This window comes from Nycticebus coucang, chromosome 6 (assembly GCF_027406575.1).
Source record: "Nycticebus coucang isolate mNycCou1 chromosome 6, mNycCou1.pri, whole genome shotgun sequence".
Classification (NCBI taxonomy): domain Eukaryota; kingdom Metazoa; phylum Chordata; class Mammalia; order Primates; family Lorisidae; genus Nycticebus; species Nycticebus coucang.
This window is the reverse complement of record NC_069785.1, coordinates 70520417-70543997: the sequence shown is the minus strand read 5'-3', so window position 1 is coordinate 70543997 and position 23581 is coordinate 70520417. Positions and strand designations below refer to the sequence as shown.

The 23581-nt window shown below is 40.2% G+C and overlaps 1 protein-coding gene across 7 annotated transcripts in view; it reads right to left on the bottom strand.

Moving 5' to 3' along the window:
- The window catches only part of MAP2K5 (mitogen-activated protein kinase kinase 5), a 316347-nt gene that overhangs the window by 30749 nt on the left and 262017 nt on the right, over nt 1–23581 (bottom strand). For all 7 annotated transcript variants that reach the window (XM_053594060.1, XM_053594061.1, XM_053594062.1 and 4 more), the window contains 2 exons: nt 11467–11528; nt 8462–8507 (listed from right to left, as the gene is read on the bottom strand). In XM_053594060.1, coding sequence (XP_053450035.1) covers nt 8462–8507; nt 11467–11528 — 108 coding nt within the window. Of the gene's footprint in view, nt 1–8461; nt 8508–11466; nt 11529–23581 lie in introns of those variants that run through there.

Here is a 23581-nt window from a genome sequence, read left to right as displayed (position 1 = left end):
CCAAGTGAACCTCAAATTATCTAAAGGCAGATTTGATTCCCCCAAATAACTATGTACTCGAAAACTGTGTATGTGAAACCACAAAGCTCACTGATCCCCAAAGGTCTCTCTCAAACTGCTACAAATTAAAAAGCAAACAACCCATTAAACAAACCAGCTGGTTACAACTGTAAATAGGAGGCTTCTAATATTTTTTCCAGCCCTTGAAATTCCTGGATAGACTCGTTAATAATTGATAGGAACTGCATGTATTTATTCGTGTGTACTCTCAGGAAAACAAGTTTGCTACTTTCGTCAACAATTCCCAAATCCTAGGGACTAACATTAAGATCCTTTTATATTTTCCCCACAACTGTCTGAATGTCTCTAGTCTCTTTCAACTGAACCCATTATTCGCTGAGGAGGGGGTGGCATGCATCTGATATGCTGACAGATAAGCTGGGGGGTCCCCTGCCATCAATCTAACCAGGAAAAGCTGGTCTGGCCAGGTGGTGTCCTCTAGGTCTTTGCCCTCTAATGACCTCTTGATGTGGAATTAACTGTTGGAGGTGAAGGTACATGGAAGATCACAGGTGCTGCTCATCAACCCCTGCTCACCACTTCCTGGCTCTGCCCATACATCCAGGGTGGGATGGCTGTACCTTGGTGCCTGTTCAGATTGGTTATGCCCTTGCTATCCTGTTTTTTTTTTTTTTTTGTAGAGACAGAGTCTCACTGTACCGCCCTCGGGTAGAGTGCCGTGGCGTCACACGGCTCACAGCAACCTCTAACTCATGGGCTTACGCGATTCTCTTGCCTCAGCCTCCCGAGCAGCTGGGACTACAGACGCATGCCACAACGGCCGGCTATTTTTTTGTTGCAGTTTGGCCGGGGCTGGGTTTGAACCCGCCACCCTCGGCATATGGGGCCGGCGCCCTACTCACTGAGCCACAGGAGCCACCCAACTATCCTGGTTTCTAAACACTTTAAATATTATCCCTGCAAACATTGCAATATCCTAGAAATTTCATTATTTTAGCATCCAATTATCTTACCCAGATTAACCTCTCCTAGCAGGCAAACAAAAACATTTTATCAGGCCATGTATTCTCATACAGTCACCCCAATTTATACTGTATGCCATAATATCCAGGGATTGCTTTTTCTTCAGTCAGTTTCTTAGCTTTCCTTTATGAATTCCTGGTGAACAAGAGACATGTCTTATTTGTCTTTATCTGTTCAGTGTCCAGTATGGTTTTACTGAATTGGATTAGAGAGAACAGCACACACAACCAATGGGGTTTTGCCTGAATGACAGCAGAAAAGGACCAAACCGAGGGACTTTACCTAACAATTGCAATCAGTGTAACCTGGCTCATTGTACCCTCAATGAATCCCCAACAATAAAAAAAAAAAAAAAGAAAAGAAAAGGACCAAACCAGGCATTGAATTATAAAATCATGATCCTCTTTCAAGGGACTTACAATCTAGTTGGAGGTGGGGTGGGGGTGAAGGGAAAGGCATTAAACCAGTGGTAGGTTTCACCTCTGGCTATTCCTTGTAATCACCTAGAGAGCTTTGAAAAATAAAGTACCTGTTCCCTGACCCAAATGCCAGAGATTCTTTGATCTGGGTTGGGATCCAGGCATTTTTTTTTCCTTTCTTTTTAAAAAATTTCCCAGATAATTCTGATGAGCTGTCAGGGTTAAGAACCACTGTGCTACATGGAGCAACTTGCAGTTGTTAAGATGAATGTATAATTAGGTGCTGCTCCAAGTTAGACACATTATATTCTGGAAGACTTCAGAGAACAGAGCAAGAACTAAGAAGGGAAGAGTAGGGAAAAGCTGCAAGGAGGAAGAAGGAGGTCTTAAAGGAGAAGGGGGGCCTTCTAGGTGGAGGACACTGCCCACAGAGCAGAAACCCCCAAAGAGCTGACCAGTGTCAGATGAGAAATTGATATGTGACATTACACACCAAAGACCCACCTTAGCCCCTGAGAGTGACACTGAAAAGCAGCCAGAATGACCCACTTTACTGCATACAAGATCACCGAACTCTTCCTGTAGTCATTAAACGGTACATAGGCTCAATGTGCCTTGAAATGAGGCGGTGGGAAGATGACAGCCCAGTAAAACAGGAAAGCATCATTGCAGGCATTCGTTCAAACAACTGCAATCTTGAACAGGCAAATCACGAGTGTATTAAGAGATCTGACTTAACTGATGGAGGAGAGAAGTTCTTCTTTACTGGGAAATTAAAAATGTCAGATCATCATGATCAAGGAATGATAGATTTTATCTATGTTTATGTCTAGTGGAGATATATATATATCTCCACACATATGTATTTATCTGCTAAAGTCTCATGAAATGATTAAGCGGACACATCTATGCAAAAACAAAGCCTGTTTTCTAGGGTTATAATCTCTCTGTTCTTGCTGAAGTGCTAATGTTTCATCAAAAATTCAAATTAAAGCTGTCTGATTTAGTGTGATCTCAAGCATCCAGCAACTCTACTGTTGTAATTACGTGCAATTAAAAGGCCAGAATCAACTTCTTTACTAGTGTATTCCTATTTATAAGCAGACACAAACAGATGATTTTAATGGCCTTCAGAACTCGAAAAATAATCATTACATGGTTAACTGGACCCTATGTGGAATCTCTGTGCTCCTGTAATGACTTTCACCCACGAAGGAAATATTCAGTTGAAGTTACAACCCTAGCCAGGATTTCTTCCTATAAATTCTGGGTGGGACAGCTAATGAGCTACCTCCAAATAATAACCAAAAGTAAAGTGGTGTCTAAAAAAATGACTGGCCAGCTACATTATGAGTCTGGCTGGCCTTAAAGGTTCGTTTTAAAACACGCTCTATATGACATAGCCAGGGGTCCTCAAACTACGGCCCGCGGGCCACATGCAGCGGTGTGATTGTATTTGTTCCTGTTTTGTTTTTTTTTTTACTTCAAAATAAGATATGTGCAGTGTGCATAGGAATTTGTTCATAGTTTTTTTTTTTTTAAACTATAGTCCATCCCTCCAACGGCCTGAGGGACAGTGAACTGGCCCCCTGTTTAAAAAGTTTGAGGACCCCTGCATAGCTAACTGTAGCACAAGTTCACAACTGCTTATTAACCATCATTAGTTTAAAAAGTTTAGATATTTGCAAGCACAGTGATTCATGAGCAGGATCCAAAGAGGGTATGGAAATAAGCCTTTCTTCACATTTGTGGGTATGGCACAAGTAAGTTCTGAATAAAAATAAGCTGAAACTCATCTCTGGCACATTTTGTAGGATGTGGTGATGATGTTGAACTTTATCTGAGCCCCGTGCTCCCAGAAGGCAGCAACTAGTGAGAAATGCCCTGCCCAAGGAGCACCCGCTCTCACCCAGGTAAGATCCTTCCCCATCTATCCTGGTGACTTCCACAAGACTTCCCGATGACTCCTCCTTTACCCACCTCCACCAAACCTCGGCCCCTTCCTTGCAGCTGTTCCTTATTAATGAACATTCTCCCTATCGCAGTAGCCAGCATAAAATCGTCTTCTTGGTTGTTCAGTGCATTTTGTTTTTCACAGTGATTAGAAGGTTTGGATTTAATAATGACAGAAAAGCCATTTGGTGTAAACCCCAAGTCACAATGGAATTTGAGTGCTAGAGAAACAAAAATCTACTGCGGTGGTCACTCTGATCTTTAAAGGGAATGGGCAGGTGGCGCCTGTGGCTCAAAGAAGTAGGGCGCCAGCCTCATATGCCAGAGGTGGCGGGTTCAAACCCAGCCCTGACCAAAAACTGCAAAGCAAAATAAATAAATAAATAAATAAAAAACAAAAGGACCATGCAGATGCCCTGTTTCTCATGTACCTTGATTAACTAAGAGAACCACCAACCAAGCAACCAATCTGAAAATGTAATTACAACCAGGTTTGGGAAAGCAGACAAGCTACCAGTGACAACTTAATTTAGAGGAGTTAAACGAGTTAACATCTTTTAGCAAGTAATTAAATGTTTAAGCAGATTTTTCTAGAGCACTTTGGTGTTTATTAGCTCCCAAACATTACCACCTCTTGTACATAAAGCCTTCACTGAGAAATGAGATGCCTTCAAGTTTGCAGCTGCTGGGATTTCACATGAAGGAAAAAAATCCAAGAATATTATTCTGATTATAACTGACACCATAAGACCCACACCTGCTTCTTGTACTTTCAGCACCACTATTTACTTGCTTTCTATGCAAAATGTCAAATTTCAATTTCAAACTGCACCCTATGTTTCTTTTTGGGTGCCTGGATTTAAAACCAAACGCTTGAGGAAATGCTAAACGAGGATGCCCTTCTCTGGAATGTACGAGGAAATGCACAAAATAACAGGCATTACTAGAACCTAAGGAGAAAACCCATGTTTTTAAACAATTACCAAAGCTGTATAGTAACAGCATAAAGACAATTTCTGCGCCAGCTCGTTTCTCTGAAATTCTCTCTGCCACTGAACAGCTACAACAGATAATAACTATTAGTAAATCAAACTCCTCTGCAATATCCAGCTGTGCCTCGTGCATTTACATACAGATAGAATGGGTATATGTTTTTAATATGTATGTGCTACGTACTTTTACCACAGCTGAAGTGCCTGCTACAAAGGAGGAGGAGAATGGGAATCAGATCAGCATGAGATAATAAAGTGGCCTAGATAAAGTATTAGCCAGCGATTGATCTCAAACCAGGATGCTGCTTCTTCTGACCTGATTACTTACTATGCATAGATTCCATTAAATAGAGCTTAGACACGGAAAGCTTCTGGAAATACTCTAAATGCATGGAAGGATTCACAGCACTCTGGGCCCAAATTGTAACTGTAAGGTGCCCACAGCCCACACCCTCCCTGCTGGAGTCAAGGCCCACATTCAGGAGGGGCTGGAAGGTTAAAGGGCTGCCTGACAGCTGGTGGAAAGCCCTGCTGAGCCCCACAGGGAGGGCCCTTCCCTACCCTCCTCCTGCCAAGCAAGCACCCGCCCACCCTTCCCCCATGAATGAATGCCTCCTCCCCCCTGAGCTTCTGGTCTGCTTCTGAAGGCACATCTCTAAGGAACAGAACTGAAAGGTAGACAGGGGGCTTAGCAATCACTTAGGGTCATGGTCTGCTTTGAAAAACTGGTGACAGCCATGAATTCCTCTTTTCAGAAAAATATGCAAATCTCCACATGCACACACGATTTTGGATGTAATTTCAGGGCTTTGACTGACTTCCTGAAGTCATAGAGCTTTGGTCAAGGGCTGCTGATCTAGTCTGCCCCCTCAGTTTTGCAGATGGAGATACTGAAGTGGAGAGGGAACAGAGAGTCTGGGGTGACATCGGGGAAGCTGCTAAGTCACAGCTTGACCTAAGCTGCCAAAGAACCCTGAAGATTAATTCCTTAGATGGAATTCATTGTGGTTTACAGAAGCAAATGTTTCTAATCATATCCCTTTTATTTAACAATTTAAACATAAACTGAATACAAAACCACACTTGACCCCCCCCTCCCATCTCAATGCTACCATCTTAAGTTGCCTCTCTGTCCCTAAGTTCAAGAATCTGAGTTTTATGTTTGTGCTTCCCTCAATTTGATTACTGACATTCGGGGGAGATTTCTCTACCATCTTTGCTTTATCTTCTTTTCCCCTCCTGCTGCAGTCCTGCCAATCTGACTGGCACAAGCTGGCCTTTTCCGACATCAGCCAGGCTGTGTAAGCAAGCCTATTACCTCCTCAGAGACTTTTCCTCAGTTTGTTGGCCCTGGGTCCCAGAGGTTGTTCCTATGATGTGCATCAGTGTGATTTAAGAGCAGGTTCTTTAACCGTGGAAGCACTGGCCAGGAGCGGTGACTCACACCTGCAATCCCAGCACTCTGGGAAGCAGAGGCAGGAGGACTGAATAAGCCCAGAAGGTTGTTGAGGTTACAATGAGCTATGATCGCACCACTAGTCCCAGCTGCTTGGGAGGCTGAGGCAAGAGGATTGCTTGAGCCCTTGAGTTTGAGGTTGCTATAAGTTACCTAGGTCGACAGAGAGAAACTGTCTCAAAAAAAAAAAAAAAAGTTTTGATATTGGGAATTCTGGTATATACAGTGATCTTACAGGATAAAAAGAAAAAAATCACTTGCCCAGCATGTGCATGGCTAAGGTCCAAGAGTGAGTGTGATCTGGTCCACTTATCCCACATTCTGATTTACTTAGACTGGGACTTGCTGTGTTCCCTGATAAAGTCATGGAGTTCATGTAAGATTTCACAAATGGTCAATCTCTAACTTTTAGTATTTCTATCCAACTCCACCTCTGATTTTCTTCCTTTGATTTTTGGAAAATGGAGGCCCACAGGGAAACCTCAACAATCCTGCAGCCCTCATATCTGATGCAGCCCAAGCTTGTGCAGTGCATATTGGTAGCCTGCTGGCTGGAGTTCCTATGTTTGGGAGATAAACTGCTCTTTTCACAAAAGGCATAGGCCCCTACCCACAGTGACAAATGGGCTCTACAGTTCATGCATTCTAGAGGAGGCTCTCGCCTTCCAGATGGGAGCACCATCAAATAGGTTGTAGGCGGAGAGGGAAAAGGAAAAATTAAAGCCATTAATATGCTGGAAGGAATAAAGAGAATGGTTCCTTAAGATTGGGTCCCTAGGATGTGACTCGGGTTCCTCAGACAAGAGAAAACCCACTTTCTTTCCCGTCTGCTATTGGGCTCAACCTTTTGGCCAAAGGCTGGCAGGGCTCAATCCCCTGACCACAGCAGCTCCATGCACAGTCCAATGTTTCCTGCCTCCTCATTGAGCCCTTACCAAATCAGCGGGGCCTCACTGGTGCTATGCCTCTGGGAATACATTCATTTAAAACCAAACAGTGAGCAGTACTAGAAATAATGTTAAATTAAGTATGGGATGGTACTTCCTGTGACATTTTTCATTGTATTTATTGATTTATTGTTATGTATTAATTACAAATGAGGGACAGGACACACCAGGGTGTACAGTTGTAAAGAGATGTATCTAAATTCATATCCTCCCACCATACAAACGCACAGAGACATCCACTTGCTTCTGATGCATTGAAAGCATACACCCTTTAGCCTTGTCTTTATGACTTGCCACCTGCAGTGGTGTTCCTTACCAACACATACATGCACATACATTTGTGAGTGCATGTACAATGTGCAGATGTTTTATTTGTAAGTGGCCAACTCATTGCAGCATTGAAACATGCATTTACAAACAAGTATCTGTTTTATGAAACCCTATTCCTTTGTTTTAATAGCTGAGCTATCCAGCCATAGCATAATAATGCATAAGGTAAATGGGTCTCCATCTCTAGAACCTGTTCCAAGTTTTCTCAAGTGTGACTAACTGCAAGAATCTCCCAACCATCAAAGAGTCAAAAAAAAAAAAAAAAAAAAAAACCCCACCAAACCCAGTTTATTCTAGACATGAAACCTGTATAGTTATAAATTGCAGAGGTTTTAGGAGTAAACTTTAACTGGAAACTACCCTGAAAATGGAGACTTCGCTCCAGGGAACACAAAGGAGAGACGCGCCTTCCTGAAAAGTTCTCAAGATGCAAAAAGCAAACTTACTGTTACTTTATATTTGGGGATGAAATCTGTATTATGCAGAAGTTTGGGTGCTTAGAGTGTTTGTTAGGCACTGCAATAGATGAAATCCTCTGAACTGATATCCGTAAAATGCATATTATTTAAAGAGGTGAAGAACTGGTAGGAATTCGCTCTGACTGTAGTAATCTAAAGGCAGAGAATGGTACGCAAAACACCAGAAAGAGTAGACTATAATTATTATTTACTAATGCTCGATTGGAACATTATTCTAACAGCTTGTGCATTGTCATATAAGCAATCTGCACTAAATAAATGACCATTTGGGAATTGTTAGGAAGCATCTCTGCTCCTCTCCCTGCTTGACTAAAAACTGTCATTTGCAATCAAAGAAAACGGCCTTGGAGCTGAGAACAGAGGATTAGCAGCCTTGTAGTTGTCTCTTTCTGAGGAAAGACCAAAGCTTCACATTCACTTGATCTTTTGCAGCCAGTTTAATTTCATTCTATGTGAATCTGGGAGGAGTCCATGCTGCATTCAGAAATTTCCTATAGGACTGCACTAAAAACTTCATATGCTATTTTCTGTTACCAACCCTCTGGATGCTGAAAGGCTGAAATAGCAAATAAGGATAAAGAGTGAGCTGCATTAAGTCTGTAACCCTTGAGTGAGGGAAATGAAAAGAGTTCTGCATTAAATTTCAAAAAAGTGGTAGTTTTTTAAGAACTGAAGACTATCATTTGAGGGTACAAGCTTCAAAAACACCTTTTCAAATAAAATAATGTTAACTTTCCAGTGACTGTGGCTGTTTTAAATTTCATTCCTATATTTTAAAAGACACATTAAACATAAATATTTACATGCAAGAATTCTAATGTGACTAAAAAAATTTACTTACCATCAATTCCTCAGGTGCTGGCCTTTCTTTGGGCTGCTTTCGCATGCTGTAATAGAGGAGGAAAAACCTCATATTATCCCTATCACTTGTAAATTTACACTATGATTCCCACCATTCACTATTTCTCCTGGAATTTGAATGTTTTCAAAATTCCTCATGTTCCATCCTTGGCCAAAGTACTCTTTTTCTTTTATTTTTGCCCAATTAATCAGATTTCTGGGGACCTTAAGAATCAGAAATACAAAGGTTAGAGTGTTTGTTTACTTTTTACCTTTACAATACAGATAAAAGAATAAATTTAAACATATTCTAAATTTACTTTTGAAAAGATTGTGAAAAAAGCAGCAATATTCTCTTCCTGACTTATCAATTTATTTTATACTTAAATTTAGGAAATATACTTCCTTTTTGGTAATTGGGATAAGACAGTAAAAAAGGAAACTTGACTATCAAGTTAAATGAGAATGTGTCTCATTCCTTCGCTGTCACTCTGAATGACCAGTAGTATGTAAAAGAGGTCGGAATCTAGATAATGCTACAAAATTACAAATGGGCAACTGTACATTATATGGACTTGCATTTATTTTGGCTACAATGCAAGTTGGTAATTCACTAAACAGCTGTATGTAGCATAGCTAAGTTTGTTTAAGCTGCTTAAAGAAGCACGATCCTCATGCAAAATATTTTTTATCTTCTACACAACAGGTATAATTAGTAGTTGTAGAATGTACTTAGCTATGTGATAAAGCACCTATATGTGGGACCGAGGTAACTGTGAATAGCTGCCTGTGATGGCTGTATTTGTTTTAAATTCAAGAGTGTCTTGTGGGATGAAGTCATGAAAAGAGACTGCTGCTTCTATCACTCAGAAAATCACACAGATGCTCTTTCTTTACATAAGGCATCCTCTAAAAAACAAGAAGAAAACCCTTCGTATAATCTCTGCATTTGCTGACAGTACTTTTTTTTTTTTTTTAATAGAGAGATTTAATGATTGTTTGGTAAATAAGATCCGTAGTTATGAACCATTAATGACATTGAGGACATTTGCCTTCCCCATAAATAACCATATGCACCTCTCAAATACTCCATCCATTAGCAAGTAATTCAAGCTGTCTCGCCAGTGGAGTTGGTAACAGTCCTAATCTGACATTCCAAAGTAGCTGTATCTCTTGGGAAAACAAGGCTATTACCCACTATCATTTCTGTTTTGGCTTGACATCTGTGGAAATTTCAACACAGGTTATCCCTCCCACTGTCTCTATAAAACTTTTAAATAACAGCTGATTAATTTTTTGGACAAGAGGGAGGTAGAGCCTTTACTACTTTTCTCCCTGCTGCCCAGACCAGCTGCACCCCCAGGTTGGTTTCAGACCACACAGCCAGAGAGAGGTAAGTGCTGTGATCTAGTCGTAAAGGCAACAGCTCTGGAGGGGGTGCTGCTCAAACCAGGCCTCCAGGCAGCATAGGAACTGTCGGTTTGTTTTACAACCTTCACATTTAAAAACGAAGAATTGCCTTGATATGCTTCCAAGTGTTGTTAGGAATTCCGTGTAAGAGAAATGAAGAGACAATAATATATATTTCTGGATAATGATTCTAACATCATCAATGAGCTTCAAAATAGCTCAGGATTCCAGTGTTAAATTAATATGTATGCTTTTTTCCAACATGCATGCTTTGGAAATAAAATGTTTTCGAAGTAAAAAAACAGAATATTATATAAGAAACAGAATCTTATTTTAAATAAACAGAAAGTGTTAATAAAATTTTTAAAATCAGGGGAAAATTGTTTCCCCACATATTTTTTCTATGGAATGTGAACTGTATGAGACATTTTTTATTAAGAGGTAACACATCACACTTAGTCAAAAAGGTGATAAAGCTTGATATTTATATTAAGGCATATTTCTCGGTCTCACTTCGGCGTAATCATCAGATGGATAATGGGGGAGGGCAAGGGGACAGCATTCAACCATTTTGGTTTGGCAAGAACTCCTGACTGCACCACTTTGCACACCACAGGAAGGGTTTCTTTGGGCAGGATCTGCCTATTTGTTTTCCACCAGTAGTGGATGTGACTCTGAAGGAGTGAAGAAATGAGGATTTTGAAGGAAGGAAAGAGGGGCAAAGTAGTTATGAAGGAGTTCCGGTTGGGTCTATGCTTGCTTTGAGGACAGTCATTCCTATGCTCCCAATTTCCTCCTCTCTCTTGAGTAATCCTCTATGCTGGGGTGATGGAGAGGGCAGGAGAACAAGTGGGTCTCCCGAGGCCACATGAGTCCTTCAGGACAGGGGCTGGGGGAATGGTGGTGAAGGAGGCAATAAAAGAAAGAGAGTTCTGCTGTGAGGCAAAAGGCAGAAGGGCGGGAAAGAACCCTTGGCAGAACAATGTTTGTTTCCTTAGGTAGGAAATGATTAGGCATTGCCTAGACTCGAGGACATCAGTGGTTCCTCTTTTAATTTTTTAAGGGTTAACGTAGGCCTAATGGAACTGTTTTCACAGTTTCTCAAACATCAAAATTCATATGAAATGGGACCCCAGTATTATGTTTAAAATATAACCAAAAAGTTATTTACTGACGATCTAATGTATTAATAAACTACGCTGCTTCCACTAAGTGACAAGACAGTTTTATGGGTAACATGAGGTTACATTAATAAAAATAAGCCTCATATGTCTGTTCAACAGGGACTATAAAATTGTATATTTCTTAAAAAAAAAAAGTTTAGTAACAGTATCTGTGCTCAAAGTAGTAGTATGATTCTCAGCAGTTTATTAAAACAGGAAAAAGCCTCTGAAGTACGTTTATGACCTTTTGTGTAAATAACGTTTACATAATTTAAACAATTTCTTCAGCTTTGCTACCCCATCTGCCCAAGGCCCTGAAGTCCCTCCCGTCTCCAAAAGGAAGCAGAGAGAGCCATAAGGTCTCACGGAGCTGCAGAGTTAATGGCATGTATCATTTACATTGAGGGCATGGCATGTTTGCAAACAGGCTCACCACTGAGTGATGAAATGTACAAATGGCTCGGAGAACTCTCCAACCGGAAGGACGGGCGAATCCTGGGAAGGAGGAAAAACAAGTCACCAAAAGTCACAACAATTCTTTTTTTTTCTTCCTTTATAGCCCACCCCTACCCCACCGCCACAAAGGAACAGTGTAAAGATGAATACAATGACAATAAGGCCTCATCCAATTAAAAAGACTGTCTCTACTTTCTTCCACACATTTAGGTAAAAATGCCAAATTTAAAGCCACAGACATTTTACAATGGTGAGAAACATGAGAGCAGAGAGGGAGGGGAGGTGAAAAAAGGACAATGATAGCCACAGGGTAGGAAAGAAGGTAGAGAAAGTGTAAATGAGAAATTAATGATTATTTAAGTAACACACAAATGGTCTTGTAATTAACAAAGAGCTGTGAAATTATTCTTGTGTTGACCTTTGTTTTTTTTTACTGGATTTGCTAGTTATTTACACTTTTCTTTTTATTTACATTTATTTGTATATTCAGTTGCTTTTAACTGCTTGTTCCTAATGAAATCATTTGGGTCAGATTTTTTTCTTTTTCTTTCTTTTTTTTTTTAAACTTTAACAGAAAAGCTTTTATGGGGGAAGTTGTTTCCTGAAAAGGAATTTCAGCTTATTTGCCAGTCTAGGCAAACTCCACATATGAGAAAGCCAATAATGAAGGGACACAATGAAAAACTCCCAAACAAAACTGGGGTGGAGGTGGGAGTCACTCAGCATCAAACCACCACCACCACCAAACACAGGCAGCAAACCCCATTATCGTTTTGCAAAGGAAGGCTTTAAGAATTTAGGAGTTTCTCCAAGAATGACAGAGCGCCACTGTGTTTATAGTGTAACAGCTCAGGATGTAATGAAATTACACTGCAGAGTACTTTAACAGTCATCTCATTAGACCTACAGTTGGAACAAGAGAGCCACATAAAGTAGGCAGCTGCAAATGACTCCATTCTCATCTATTCTCATTTGCTATTAAAAATACCTTTCGGCGGCTTTTTTTCTCCCTGACATCCCTACACAAAGTGCCCTGCAAAGTATGATACATGCACCTATTTAAATTAACAAAGGAATGACTTATTTTAATCTCACTGTGCTTTGGAGTGCTTTGGCCATTTGGATGAGCAATATATCATTACATACAACCTTCCAGCGCTGCAGGCAAGAAACTCAGAACATGCAGCATTTGGTGGGAGCCAAACAATTTCTCTAGCACACAACTGTGTCAAATGCATGCATGTATTCATTATTGAGAACGAGAGGAAATAGCTTTGATGTAGTGGAAAAAAGAAGATGATAAAAGCACCTCTGCAATATGTGTGTCATTATCGATGGTGGCAGATAGATACAATTGCACAGCCTCCTATGTGATTAGTAAATATACATATAATTGCTGTGGCCAATTATCAGAAAAATGAGATCGGTAATTACAAGACAGAAAATTAACTAGAACTCTTATTAAGGCTTTGTTTCCGATTCAAACAATTGGAAACTGCTGGAAAATACAACTAAATCAAAAGAAACTAAGGCGGTCAAAGCAGTCAAAACGACACAAAAATAAAAAAACCCAAAGAGCTTAAAAGAAAAGGAATATGAACATTGTATTTCCTGGCTTTTACACATCTCTCTTCTTTGAATTTACTCTCATCCAGACGAGGGAAAGGTTAGTAATTCTAAACTTAAAATTCTCATCAGTAGAGAGAGGCTTCCAAGAGCTTTGGAAAACAAAGGAAAATGGGAGTGAAATAAGATCTTGCCATGTTCAAAGGATGACGTGGAAGCGTTACACAGCGAGGACGTGGGAAACAGAAAGGGGACCCGATGAAACAGTCCACTCAAAAGAAACAGGGCACAACATAACACGACAAAGCCTCAATAAAGGCACTATAAAACGGTCACAGAAGTCCCATAGGTTTGAAGAGCAAAAATAAACCATGATATCAATTGCAGCCTCAGCTTGTTTTTAGGAAACCCATATCACCAAGCTGACAAGATTCTACAAGTCCCAGGGCAAGAAATGACATTTTATTGCCTCAAAAATCATTAGTAAAAAGATAGTTCAAAGTCTGAGATGACAAAATTAGGGACTCTGATCAGTGAAGAAGCTTCTCTAAGTCATCCCTTTACGATTTTTTTTTTGGAGGGTGTAATACTAGAAGTGTCTGAGTAATTATTGCTTTAAAATGCAGTATTTAGAAAAACAAAGCCTACTGTCTTAATGTGGCTGAATATTTACCAAGATGGTTAAAATTCCTGACTAGTTTTCTATACAGATCTGGTATAAAATATGATGCTAATGCGGGTTTCATTTCAAAGTATGATACCAAGAGTAAATTAATGAATTATAGACTAGGCAACTTGATGAAGATGTCATTTTAACATGGATGAGAAAACGAGGAAATGTGACATCTTGCATGGTAGTTAATTTTATTTAAGACCTGATATTGTAGCCTGTTAAATTCCTCATATTATAAAACTAAGGAACACTGGGTGGTACCCATGAATAATTTATTTCACTTCTGAAAACGCCAGCCCAAGTTGACTTTGCAGAACCACAGAGAGTGGATTCTCATCTCAGTGGTGTCTGGAAAGAATCACTCATCAAAGATGGGGGCGGGGATACTAATCTCACACGCATAATGCCAGATATTTATTTTTATTTTAAAATCCATGTCTCTTGCATACCTCATGAGAGAATTTTCTGAGATGCAGAAGACTGACTAGAAAAGTGAGTGGCTGGAATGCTAAAAGTAAACACTTGGGCTGAGAAGGCCTCTAAGAGCTTTCAACTCCACCCAAGTACACAGGCGGTTAACACTCCAAAGGAAAGCAAATGAATAAACCTGAGGATAGTCATTGCACAAAAAGATTTTAAAGTATACTTTTCTCTTTTTAAAGCAAATAAAATTAGAAGTTAGTTTAGATCAGGATATGAAGGACCTCCAAGAATCTGCTTATTCTGGTACCCTATTCAAATCTGTGTGTAGGGGGAGTGCACAGTAAATTGCACTCCAGTTTCACTGTAGCTCACAGGAAGGGAAAGCATCCAGATACCATGAGGTTAGAGGGGGAATGAGAACAATCCCAAAGGGGTCAGTGACTCTAATAAAATAGTCACTGCTACTTATCAAAGATATCCTTTGTGAAATATTGTTTTGGCAAGATGGAGAAATACATTCCAAAAAATATAAATACAAATTGAAGAAGCAGTTTGGATAATAACTCTGGATACTGGCAGAAACCAATCCTAAAACGTTAATAAAAGCCACTCTCTTTAAGACCTTGGGTGCCACACTTCATCTTAAGGGCTTATTTTGGGATGCTTTTCTGTTGAATTTCTATGCACAGAGGTGTGGAACAAAAACAGTGGACACAACCTTAACCAAAAGCCTTAACCCGAGATGCTAGTCCCAAATCAACTTTAGAGTCCTGCTGAAGGGACACAAGCTGGATCTTGTTATCGAGCAGGCAACTGTTATATAAAAACAGCTGCCATAAACCATTTCCGTAAGCAATTCTGGTCATCAAGAAGGACGGTCTCCAAGCCCCAGAGGTTTCAGTAACTACCTGGTCAGCCCCTTTTGCTAAACGAGCACTAGCACATGGCATGCTAGAGAACAGTGAAGGACAATGGGAAAAAGTTTGAGTGATGCCTTTGCCTTGTGAATAATGAACAGTTCAAGAAGGTCAACCCATTACAACTGAAACTGTTTAATTATTAATTATGCACAATCTATGAGCAAAAGGACAAGTTCAGAATGTTTAATGTATGCCAACTTCGACTGGACTCTCTCTGGGTATTTTGTTATTAGCGCTTGTCAGCAAGGTACTCAGGCATAAAAAAAGGCAAGCAGCAGAAAATCTGAGAGAGAGTGAGTGTATGTGTGTTTGTGTGTACCTGCACACTCAAAGAGGTGGATGATGGGAGGAGGCGGGGGGTCCAATACCAACCACAGCTGCTGCTGGTTCACTTGCACACTATGTTTGCCGTAAGTATACTTTGTGACCTTGACCAGGTAAGTTGGATACTTCAAAAACAGAATACATAAAAAAAAAAAAAGCTTTTGAAATGAATTACTAGGCAGGAGATCATCATTTTTATTTATTTATTATGTTTTTTTTTAGCATTTTCTGGCCGGGGCTGGGTTTGAACCCACCACCTCTGGCATATGGGGCTGGCACCCTATTCCTTGAGCCACAGGCTCCGCCCCAGGAGATCATTATTTTTAAGGAGATATCCTTTTTTGAAACCACGATGTTTCTTGACTTTAAAAGGAACCATGTCATTGCTATTTATACTACTGCTCCTCCCCGCCCCCCCCAACACACAAGTAGATGTAAAACTGCTAAAACTGGCTTAAGGTCAGTGGTTTGAATCTTGTAACAGTGTCAATTTCCTGGTGGTGACACTGTACGTACTTACAAAAGGTCACTACTGGAAGAACCTGAGTGAAGGGTACACAGGGTCTCTATGAATTATTTATTCATTAATTTTTTCAGAGACGGGATCTCTGTCATCCAGGTTGAGTGCAATGGTGTGATCATAACTCATTGCAACCTTGAACTCCTGGGCTCAAGCAATCCTTCTGCCTCAGTCTCCAGAGTGTGTGCCTCTGCACCCAGCTAATTTCTTTGCAGAGACAGGGTCTTGTTGTTGCCCAGGGTGGTCTCTAACTCCTGGCCTCACGCGATCCTCCAAACCTGGGGTTCTGACAGTGCTGAGATTACAGGCGTGAGCCACTGCATCTGGCTTGCCTGTACTACTTCTTACAACTGCATGTAAATCTAAAAATAAACGGGTAAGAGACTATTTCCAAACACTTTGAAAAGGCCCAGATTCTTAGCAGAACTCTGCTTTGTGTAAGGGAGAAAAGCCTAGTATAAGTAACTAACTGGGAAAAAGGACTTCATTTTGCCTTAAATTCATAACTAAAGCTGACAATGGAACCTGACATTAACGTGGTGGTTAATTCAGACACTGACAGGGCATAAACATAATATGCTGTCTGTCTATGATATGATCATTCATGATTTATTTATTTGCTCATTCATTCAACAATTTTCTTGAGTACCTACCATGTCAAAGGCAATAAGCCTGGCACTGTGAGACAGCTGATACTTTGAGGATATGAATCCTCAAAAGAATTTCTGTTGTTTAAAGGATAAGATGTGCACCCTCTAATAAACAGCCCTGCAAGACGGAGAAAATGGCCTGAGCACCAAAACTAGGCACTGAGGAGCACAGAGGATTTGATCCCATTTGGCTGGTAGATACAAATTCACAAAGGAGAGTGGTGGAGAGTAAAGTAGTCTGTGGGGTGTGAGATACCGTCTTTATTCTGCTCTTCTCCTTTTGTCCTTTCCACTCCTGGAAGGCACTTAGGGGTGGGGGAGCTTGAAAGTACAGTCTGTGTCCTGTTTCCTTCTCTTTGTGCAAAACAGACATTCCTTCAACTCAGCAAGCATTGGCAGTAAAACATAAGGAAGACAAGGGCAGGCACAGTGGCTCACACCTGTAATGCTAGTACTCTGGGAGACTGAGCTCAGGAGTTTGAGACCAGCATGAGCAAGACTGAGACTCTGTCTCTATTAAAAATAGAAACAAAACTATTTTGTTTTGTGGTGGTGCTGTAGTTCCAGTTACTTGGGAGGCTAAGGCAGAAACTCAAGAGTTTGAGATTGCTGTGAGCTATGATGCCACAGCATTTCATCCAGGGTGACAGAGTGAGACTGTCTTAAACAAACAAACACAAGGAAGACAGAATTAACTGCCAGAAGTGACAAATTACATGTGTGGCCATTTTGGTATGAACTGGTGGTAAACTTAAAAATCTCAAGGTGTTGGCTATACTGGTTACTTCTAAGGTTAGGTGTGCTACAATGTGATTAAACCAGCATGGCGAATAAAATAAAGCATCACAAGCCTTCTAACTTTTAAAATAGCTCATTTCTAGACTTAACTGGTGTTATCAAGCCAACATGAGGTTAACATCAGAGAGTTACCTGGAATCTGACCACTACTGAGTCATGCTTCACATTTTAAAAGTAAATTTTTTTTTTTTTTAAAGACAGAGTCTCACTCTGCTGTCCTCGGTAGAGTGCTGTGGGGTGTTACAGCTCACAGCAACCTCCAGCTCTTGGGCTTAGGTGATTCTCTTGCCTCAGCCTCCCGAGTAGCTGGGACTACAGGTGCCCACCACAACGTCTGGCTGTTTTTGTTGTTGTTGTTGCAGTTTGGCTGGGGCCAGGTTTGAACCCATCATCCTTGGTATATGGGGCCGGCGCCCTACTCACTGAGCCACAGGTGCCACACAAAAGTAAATCTTTCAATTCTGGTCTGATGTTCCATTGGCCTGGCTCAACAATTTCTGGTCCTAGCACTGGCGTTCATGCTAACTGGCACGTTTATGTTAGATCACCCCACTTGTACCCACAGTGCTGGGACCAAAAGGTCATTTGTAATTCCAGTGGCTTCCTGTCAGGCTGAACAGCATTCTGCCTGTCAGACCCTAAATTGGTTTTTGATCCTCCACTGTTCACTGCCTTAAAGTAGCATCTTTGTGAGACAACTGCCAGTTGTCCACAGAACAAATCAGCACTTGCCTGGGGAAAAAACCTAGTTTGTTGGGGGCGGGGGGGGGGGAGTGGTGGTGGAAAAAAAGAGAAGAAAAATCCAGAAAGCAAAAAAAAAAAAAAAAAAAAAATCCTCACCTTTAAAGGATCTCTACAGAAGCTAATCTAGAAACCAAAATCTATCTGTTCAAAGTACAATCCAATGGTAGATGCTGGACAATTAGCTAAGTTTTAATATATTAAAGGTCCTCAGTGTTCCTATCCACACATTTCTGCTGAAACAAACTGTGTGTGTGGCGGGGGGTGGAGGGGAGCAGTCACATGTTATCAGAGGAAGAAAGGTGGGAATTAGATGGACAGGCACTCCTTCCTGGTCAGAGGATGAGTCCACTCTGTTAATAATGTGAATAGACCATAATTATATAGCAGATTTGTACAAATTCAATCAATCCTTGTTAAAAGAAATGAGTTATTTAAAAATGTGACTACTCCATGAGCAAACACTCAGTATTTTGACTCTAAGTGTATTTTGATTTCATGATGCAGGTGAAATGGACTAGGATGTAACAAGGGAGGGCGTCAGGGTGCAAGTGAGGCTTTGAATTTAGGAAGGCCTGCAAATGATGTCATCAGAAAAGAAAGCCTCACCCCCCCATCCCCCCACAGCTAGAGACCAGAGAGTTTGCCTTTTACTCATCTCACTCCTTATCAGCCTTGAGCAGAGAAAGTGAAAGATGATTCAATTTCTACCCTGGGTCACCCCATGCTCTGGGTTGCCAGAAGTGACAAATTACATGTGTAGGCATTTTGGTGTGAAGTTCTGTCCACTGGGTCTGGGCTGACAGTAGCAGCTCATTTAACTTGTCTCAGATGGGCCTGCAACCAGGGGCTAAAGGCCTGAATTTTCACCACAGAAACATTCACCCTACCCATAAACCCTGTAATCAAGAGAACCAGCTGTTAGCCAAGTGAACATCACTACCAGATGGCTTATAAAAAACACAAAATATAAATGAACAGGTCTAAAGGAATCTGTCTCTTGGTAATTGAAATTTGAGATTATAGAGATTTTTCCTATTTTCTTTTTCTCCTAAATGTGTTTTAGAAGTTCCTCAGTAATGGGATAAAAGAGATGAGGAATGATCTTTGTCATTAATGTAAAAATGAACTCTTCACTAAGTATTATTCTTTGGTTTCACTAAAAAATTTACATTACTTAGAGATTTTTTAAAACTTGTGACATAGACCTTAGTATTTTTATAAAATTCATTGAACATAGGTGGAGAACTGGACAATAGATTAATCTTTTAAACTGTGTTTGCAATTGCTTCCTTTCCAAAGCCAAGGAACGTCTTTTTTCTCTTTTTATTTTAGGTCTCTGGTTGGTCATAAGCTACAGGCATAGCATTATTTAGCGGTCCCTATATGAACGGAGCACACATACTTGCACGCTAACACCCCCCCACACACACACCTCCCTCTGCAGGGGCTTATGCAGAGCAGCAAAAACGTACGTGTCTCATACCAAAGGGATTTCAGTTACAAAAGTTAAACCAGTTATTGTCCTTTTCCTCTGTAGCCTCCTGATGCATTTTTACTGCTTTTTCATAAAACACTATTGCAAATAATCAAGCATGACCACTGACATCCACAAGATTGAGTTTTAGGAACCATTAAATGAGCTCACCCTCGTGGGAAGTCTCCAGCTCAGGCTGGTCTAAAGGTAATTATTCAGCAATTCCTACCTGTGGTTTTACCTTGTCACTATATAGTGTTTGAATTTCATACACTGGTAAGGTCAAGTTTTTTCCTCAGGAAAAAGTCCAGATACACATGTTTGATCCAGGACCTAAATTACAACATTAATATACACACGGGCATTTTGCTAGGTTCTATGTGCAGAAATGCTGATTAAAAGCAGCCTTAGATTAAAGGTGGGGCATAAACTACATTGAACAAAAACAAAAGAGAAAATCTAGGAGAGAAAAATAACCCTGAATAGATGCCTAATGAAAGGAATGATTCCTTTTCTCACAGATACGGAGTTAACATTGAAACAACTGAACCACACCTCCACATCATTCAGGCGCTAGAATCTGGAAGGTCTGTGTCCTGAAAAATCAACAAGCCATAACACTATCAAGTCAGACTCTTAAGAACTTACTGTAAATCCAATGTCCATATCACTACACTGTATGTCCTCCTGAATGTTCACTCAGCTGTTAGTTAAAATAATTATAGCCATTTGCCACCTGCACCGCAAGCCATAGATAAGGGGAAAAACAGAACTTCCAGTGGCTCCAGGGGATATGAGTATTGGTAGCATTTGCTTACACATTTGTAAACAAATTCAAAGGCTGAGAATTAGATGTAAAATTGTGCTATACTTGGTTCCATGAAATAAATGATGAAGAAGAAAAGAGAATTTAAAGATGGCTAAAGGGGATACTGTACCAGTTTAAAATTAGTTAAAATGAGAGGAACAAAGAGAGAGAAAGGGAGGGAGAAAGGGAGAGGAAATGAAAAAAATAGAACTACATACTGTGAAATGAACAAGTTCAGTTAGAATGTTTATCAGGATTTGGAAAATCATAATGCCATCTGCTACTCTGGACCTCAGAACATCAGGGATCTCATGGGCCCAGCCGCTTCCATTTCCAGGAGTAAGGAAGGAACTTATACTCCCTGGAATCCTGCCTCCATTCTGAAATGGAGGCAACACCCCAGCCGACCAGTTTGGAATATCTTTTGAGAACATTTGCACAGCTCGCATACACATTTTCCCTGGTTTAGAGAAAATTAACGGCAGGCAAAATGATTACAGCAACTCGGCAGTGTTGCAGAGCAGTGTCCCAGCCCGAGCTGCTGGGTAACTGACCCTGGCATCCAACTTGGGCGCAGGGTGTGTAGGTTCCATCACGGTGGATTAAACGAGCATTGTCCTGCGGCTGGCTAAGACTTCACAATACAGCAACACATGTTAAATGGCAGCAGCCAAAACTGGCCCCACCAGGCAACCGCCCATTCACAGAACGCTATTCACAGGCCTCCACCACCAAGAAATTAATTCATTAATAATACATCAGGCTTCATGGGCAAGTCAAAGGAAACAACACCAAGCTACTTGTTCAATGACTGCCTAAAGATGCAGAATTTTTCTTGGTTAAAAAAATTCCCACAAATCTAATTGACTTACTAAAATTAAAATCATGGGGAAGTTTATGTTAATATTTTGGTTAGTAACAAAGAAGAAATGGAGAAAGTCTATCAAATGAATTCACTCAGTGCCACTAGGAAACGATAAAAATACAGATTTTTCAAAAATAACTAATAAAACCTGATTTTACATAACTGTATGCTTAAAAATTAATTCTTCCTACTTCAAGTGCCTTTGTAGATCCTCAGACTATTAGAAAAAAATTTCCTTTAACTTCTTTCTTTGGTAATGTTTCTAAAAATCAATTCTTTCTTACTCCTCCCTCCCAACAACTCATAAATATGAATTAAATATAATTATAAATGAACAGAACATTAACTTTTGGATTACTGTTGTGTTTTTGGTAGAATGTTAATGCCATTTCTCAAGAAATAATTATTACCAATAGAAAAAGTAATTACTAAAGGAATCTTGGCCTTAATGCTAACCTGTTTTCAATCTTCAAATCAGTCAAACTGTATTAATTTAAACACCCTGGACTTTTCAAAGGATGTATTAGATTTCTAAAGATTGGCTTACATAAAAGAGGAATATCGGTTTTCAGGATCCCCATTATGTGTTCCTAACACTATGAAACAGGTCTAGTTAACAATATTGCTAGAGGACAGAACTATTATATGTATTCACTTGTATTAACTTACAGTGTTTCTAATGCCTTAGTCATTAACCAATACAAGTTGCAGACACCATGAAATCCCACATTGTAAAAACCTGTTTGCCGGAGTGGTTAGAGTGCTAGTCACTGTAGCCAGGAACTCTGGGCCTCTGGGGTTGTCAAAGAGCTCAGGCCAGTAGGTCTTGTCTCCCTCTAAACCACCTGCAGTTACGTGCTGCAAAGGAACAGGCCATCCTTGGAATGTTGGGAGCAGGAGAGATGGGGGCTATTCCTTTTACTTCTTGTTAACTTTCAAAGCCAGAGTTATGGCAAAGTTCCTCAGACAAAAGATGAATGGATAGTATTCCCTCTGGAGTTAGTTAACCCCACTTTTTGAATTCTAGTAAGATATTATTAGGCAGTTATTCTTACCATCACTAAACCCTGTCCTCCACACACACCAGATTCATAACCTAGCAGCTTCTTAGTCACTGTTAACCTTTCCAGGCATGAGGGATTCTACATGAATGACTTTTTTAAGATAAGAAAGGTTTAAGACCCAAACCTTTTGAATTTTATTTTTTAATTTTTTTATTAAATCATAAACACATAGATCATGTATACATTAATGCATTTATAGGGTACAATGTGCTGATTTCATATAGAATTAGGATCGCTTACATCACACTGGTTAATATATATCTCGTCTCATTTACTTATTGTGTTAAGACATTTACACTCTATATTTAATAGATCCGACATGTACCCTTGCATTATGCACCATAGGTGTGATCCCACCATTCATCCTTCCTCAATATAACCTCTCTTCTTCCCTCCCATCCCCTCCTTCATCCTGGGCAACCTTTTGTATTTTAATAGAAATCTTTCTAAAGAATCAGGCTCTTCCCTGCTAACCTGAACAGAGTATGCAGAATAGAATTCAATTAATACTTGCAGACCTGGAGGCATCTGCATAGACACCAAAACTGAGCTGCAATCTATACACCTAAGCCCTTTTAGCACATCTGCAGTGCTAAGGGGTTTTCTTTCAAGTCTTCAAAAAAAAATCTCTTCCTTTGATGCCAAAATGTTCAGCTCAGCCATCATTTTTTGCTTCCATCAAGTTAATTATAAAATAATGGCAGGAGTCCTATTCTTTGACTGTCACTCAGTTTCCTTATCTGTAAAATGGAGTGCTGTGGGAAGGCAATGTAACATGGGGAAGTGTATAAACCACAGAAGTTAAGGCTGGACTTCTGAATTTTGTAAAGAACCATACTGATTAGCTCTGTGCCTCTTCATCATGTACTCTCAATTACTTTTTGGATTTGTACTTCTAAGGTCTTAAAAAAATAGGTCTTGAAACGTGTGCATAAGTATCATTTGATGAATATTTACAAGAGCTTACCTAGTAGTGCTAGGAAGATAGAAATGAAAAGTCTAGGAACTTAGACCCTAGTTGTTATACTCTTATAATTGGATCTGGAACAGGAATTAATAGGGTTCTGGATATCCTCTTCCCTTGAACATGTCTCTCTTTCTGGGTCTACCAGCTCAGTGAGGGCACTACCATGTGCCTGACTGTCTTAGCCCTCAGCTTAATCCCTGATCCCCACCCAACCACACTCCCCTATGTTCAGTTACTCACCTGGATGCAGTTCAAACATACAGACTAAGGCTGTACTGATGAAAGTCCTAGCAATT